Genomic DNA, 5,509 nt, shown 5'->3' with positions numbered 1-5,509 from the left:
TCACGTCAAAATGTTTCATTTGTACTAATTCACATACAAATATACTCAAACTAGTTGAATATAAGTTTAGGTCATATATCAATAATTATTAGAGTTAAATCATTATTTGGGGTTTGAACTTTTCTCACATTGAGATATAATTTTTTTGTCCAACTTAAGTCATCAACTTGACTTATGTTAAATAAATTAAGCTCTATAATAACACCGCTAAATTTTTTAATACAACAAATTGCATGCTGACACATAATATAATAAAAAATACTTTTTAATTAAATAAAATTTTAAACCCCCCATAAAATACATATAAATTAACCAATTTTTATGGCAGCAGCTATATGCTTTTTTTCTTTCAACGTGAACCATGAAGGTTTTTTTTTTTTAAATCGTCACTAAAAATCCCCCACTCTTCGTTTCCTAGTTTTACTCGTTTAAAAAAAATAGTTTTATCAAGATTCATACTAAAATACACCATCATTCAACAAAAAGTAATTAATGAATTTATCAAACTAAATATTAACATTGCTCGAGGCAAATTTATTTTTCTTTTAAAAAGAAAACCTAAATCTACAATGAGGATTTCCATCAACCTAAACTGAAATCGTGTATTTCAAAATAACAATTTAAAACATTTGAAAAGATAAAACCAACGTAACCCTAAATTCCTTACCTGTTAGAATTTGAGAATACCCTTCATTTTCGATAGGTTAACCTTCTATTTGCTGTAAAAGATTTCAATGGCTTCCATCAAATGAAATACTTCCTTTTCTTTTTCAATAGGTTTATCTAGAGGCTTTTTTTTTTCTTTCCCTTTTTCTAATGAAAAATTGTATAGTTTAACGGGGTTTAAAATTTTATTTAATTAAAAGACATTCATATTATACTATAAAAGCCACAGGTCAACGCATGTTTTGTTGTATTTAAAAAAAAAACTTAAAACTGTTACTATAGAGCCTAATTTATTTAACACAAGTCAAGTTGAAGATTTAAGTCTGGATAAAAAAATTTCAAGTTTAATGTGGGAGAAATTGTCAAATTCAGACCTCAATTAATGATTATTATTATTTAAAAAAAAATTCTTTCATATATTTAAAAGATTATACATCTATTCCTATGTCCAAATAAGCATTGGACGTAGATGTCTGACTCATTAAAAAAATTGAAATGTCCATATAATATAAATGAATAACAAATTAAACCTGCTGAGATTCTGCATTTATGGGTAAACAACTATACAAATAAAAAGGTCAATGCATCATTTACATTATTTTACATGATTGAAGCACAATCAGGATGCGAAGGGAGAATATGTACCAAAGAAAATTCAGGTTTTAAACTATTGCAGCAATGGCAGCCAAAACATCATTCAAAGTTCCAAAAGAAATTATTTGTATTCAGAGTAGACCATGAAAGGAAGTGCGCACCTGTTACTACCTTCATCGTCCGTTAAATATTCAAGAATGCCGTTTACCCAGAAATATGCTGGTTCCTTCCTCGACACAAGAAACATCAGTCCCGGATGGCAATAGCAACCGTAACCCTCATTATCTTTATATTAAGTAGCTGTTCACCTCATCCATGTATTTGCACTTGAAACCTACTTTTACTCTGTTCCACTAGACCTACATTCACAAAAGAAAGGATGAACGGGAAAAGAAAATTGAAAATCTAATAGATTACTAGATAAAATGACAGCCTTAGGCGTAGGATGCCAGAGACACACCAACATTTTGAGATTATCTCTGTTGCAATAGCTGTGGCTCTATTGACTCATATTCCTTCAAGTTGTTGACAACATTTTGGACTTTCTTTGATAGTTGGTTACTGTGCTCTTCAACGATTTTCATAAATGCGGTCAGCTGTTCTTGATATGCTGCACATAGTCTTTTCTTGTTCCGAAGTTCAACAGTTAGTTCTTGAATTTTCTTGTCCTTTTCATCCTTCAGAGTTGAATACAGAAATAACATCATTCAGAAACAATAGGAAAACAAAATAAAAATGCTGCACATATACTATTATTTCAAATGTTCATAGTGCTGTAAATGAGAACATTCAATCAACAGTTCATGAATAGTTCATCTTTTGTTCGTTTATTAAGTTAAATAAATGAACATGGACAAATTTTGAGGTTCGTTTATTAAACGAACCAAACACAAACAAAGCTTGTTCAATCATTTTTGTTCATGAACAAACTCGATTATTGTTTCATTAGTATATATCAATAAAATTATTTCGGTTTGTATGTTTTTTATTTATAATATAATTATTAATATTTATATTTGACTATTTTATATCTAAAAAGTAATATATATACATATATGTGTGTGTGTTTGATTCATATTCGTTTAGAAATTTAAAATTTTTGTTAGTGTTCGTTTATTTAAAATTATTGTTTTCATATTCGTTTGTTTAATGATCGTGATCATGTTCATTTAACTTAGGCAAGCTTAAAAATAAACAGACGAATATGAACAGAGATCTGTTCGTTCAAGTTCAGTTACATGATGTTCAGTTTTGGAAAATATTTTATAGCTAAGAGCATCAAACCTGAAAGAAGGCATGCTAAGATGTCCATATAAGCAAAGCAAAACATTAAAATGTTCAATTTCTTGAAATAATGAGATCAAATATTAAACCACAAGAAAGGATGCATGAGAAGTTAATTTATTTGAATGTGTCACAAATCAAGTGACTCGAATTTTCAGCTAAAAATGATGGAAACTACGTTACTCGGGCTTGGAATGCAAGTGCCGAATGCAAGTATGCATCCAACATGGGTATATTCAAATTTTTTCTAGTTTTTTCATGTATTTGAAGGATCTTTGAAGAGTATAAATCACCACGCCCATATCCAAAAATATATCGGATATGAGTGTCAAACAAGGGTTCTTCAATAAAAATAAAGGGTCAGAATAACTTAATATGAAATTACAATCAAATGGAATAATTTCACTACCTAAAATTACTTAAGAAATATTCAATTCATAAGTCTTAAATACGGTTAGCCATATGAACTGGTTTTCACAATTAGACTCAGTCAGTCGAGGGCATATCCTTCTAAAGGTTTCAAGAAACCGAATCATCTTTATGATTTAAACAAATGATCTTTGGCTTCCTTTACCTCTTTTTATTCTCCTCCTACAATCAAGTCAGGCAATGTTACTTGAACTCTTCATTTTCCCTAAAGACTAAAGTAGTCATTTTTATGTGTTAGACATGTGTTTGGACATGGGTATGAGAGTATGATCCGGACAATATATGAAAAAGCTTATAAAAAGAAATTGAACATTCCTCTTTCGGATGCATATTCATATATGAGACTCCCTTGAGCCTGAGTAATAAAATTGCTAGGTCTATGCTGCACAAGAATAAATCATCTAAATATATCATTCATAGGTTTAATCTCAACTAGTCGGACCTCTACCCTCTCATAAACAAACATTTTTATTCAATCTTTTCATATGAGAGTAATCGCCATTTCGATATCCTCAACTTAGCAAAATGAAAGATCATCTCGATATCCTCATTTGGCATTACAACCATCCTACAAATTGCATAATATAGACTTTTACAGAGAAATGAAAGAAAACCAGTGGTCCAAAGAGAAGACATTATGCCTTAAGAACATGAAAATCAAATAAACCATACAGAAATTTGAATTTGAAAATTTCACCAAAGTTTTTGACAGTAGTGGCAAGCATGGTATGGTAACCATAAAGCAGATAATAGTTCAAAATAAGAGGAAAAGGATGGAAGAAAAATGAACAACTGACCATTGTTTGACGAGCCTCGCGTGGAGCAACTACAAGCGGATGATTATGCTCCTTTACGAATCTCGTTATCACCCATTTTCCAGATTTATTGAACTTAATATGAATCATAGCCTTGCAGCCTTCCCTAGTGCTTGGCCGTGGCTTTCTAACAGGGCCAAATTTACCCCGAATACTAACACAATAACCCTCCTTATTACATCCAAGTCGACGAACAAGAATCCTCCCATCTCTTTCAGATCGACGACAAGACATCACGCGCATGACAAAGCCTACTCGCCGTGCATATTCATCATAAAATATCTTGGCAGCGTCTTCAGACTCAAACTCCATACCTTCATGTGGTTCTACAATCGAATCTGCTTCACATGGGAATGCCAATATCTCACCTCCTGTGAAGCTCTCTATGGCTTCCGCACCCTCATCCAAATCCACTGCCACACATAAACATGGTACATTGTTCATTTCTCTTCTTTTATATGAACAAAAAAAATACAAGCTATATTTAAAAAAAAAAAATCTTCTACAAGAGGAAAAATAAGAACAATTGCTCATAAATACAATTTAAAGTTGAAAATTAAATAACAGAAAAAAAATCATTTTAAATAGTTCATAAAGTTCCTAAACACTTAAAAGCCATCAACAGCCGAATCCTTTTTCCTATAATGTGAAGTCCACAATATGGATCACATTATATCACAAAATAAAAATTCTAATGGACAAAAAACTATGTTACTCAGACCTGAAAGTGAAAGATATGGGTATGAGTCCGGCACGGGTATGTTAATCTTTTTTCTAAGTTTTCATGTTTTTGAAGGTCATATTTCCATAACACTGTCCGAAAATGTATCACACATTAGTGTTAAGCACTGGTACTTTAGGATAAGTAAAGAATTGGAGCAACATAGGTCAAAGCAACAAAAATGAATGCATTCAATTCAACAAGACACTTCAAGGATTAGAACACAACTTAAATTTCTAGGTTCAAGTCCTATTGAAGGGAAAACAAGGTTTATGAGATAAGGTAAAGTAGACCTCAAAATTTTGGCCACAATAAGATTGCACGAAATGAACATGATTTGGAAAAAGAACAAAAATATGGTATTAAAAAAAACATGAATACACAAATGTACCACAATCCATATAACAGAAATTATTTAAATGTTCAAATTTGTATACCTATAATACCTTAAAACACGAATATGACACGAAATCAATACGAATATGCAGATTGCCAAGCATAAAGTATACTATCCTGTTGTCTACCTAAAGACCCATGTCTCTCAATCTACACCAAAAAGAAAATATAAATATATATTTCTTCTCAATTCATCTCCTTAAATAGTCCTTCAAATAAGGAAGAGCAGATCTCCTTTGAAACCCAAATAAGAAACAGGAAATTAAACCAATCAAAAACTGAAATTTTCTATTTAAGTGATGAAAGAATGAAAAAAGAAGAAGAAAGAAACAGCAAAAAGAAATCAAACCCGTTAAAACCAAACCTGTTCTAACACTAAATTCACATTGTTTATCATCACTCATAAACATATATGAATAGAAAGTAAAGCAAAAATTAACAAAAAGATTCAATCAAACGCAGCATAAAATCCAGTAGGAAAAAAAGAGAAAAGAAACTGTAAAAATAAATAAAACCCAGTAACATCAAAGCTATCCCAAAACACTAAATTCACTGTGTTTATAATCACATAAGCAAAATTAACAAAAAAAACAATGAAACAGAG

At 30.8% G+C, this 5,509-nt stretch overlaps 1 protein-coding gene across 1 annotated transcript; it reads right to left on the bottom strand.

The window, feature by feature from the left end:
- Window positions 1–1,183: 1,183 nt before the first annotated feature.
- On the bottom strand, window positions 1,184–4,247 carry LOC107908379 (protein FAR1-RELATED SEQUENCE 5). The gene is made up of 3 exons (XM_016835556.2): window positions 3,771–4,247; window positions 1,721–1,937; window positions 1,184–1,619 (listed from the first exon to the last, which is right to left on the bottom strand). Exons 1-2 carry the CDS (start codon window positions 4,230–4,232, stop codon window positions 1,734–1,736), a joined length of 666 nt encoding a protein of 221 aa, XP_016691045.1. The 5' UTR covers window positions 4,233–4,247; the 3' UTR covers window positions 1,184–1,619; window positions 1,721–1,733.
- Window positions 4,248–5,509: the final 1,262 nt, after the last annotated feature.

Source organism: Gossypium hirsutum, chromosome D02 (genome assembly GCF_007990345.1).
Source record: "Gossypium hirsutum isolate 1008001.06 chromosome D02, Gossypium_hirsutum_v2.1, whole genome shotgun sequence".
NCBI classification, from domain to species: Eukaryota; Viridiplantae; Streptophyta; class Magnoliopsida; order Malvales; family Malvaceae; genus Gossypium; species Gossypium hirsutum.
This window is presented reverse-complemented; position numbering and strand designations above follow the sequence as displayed.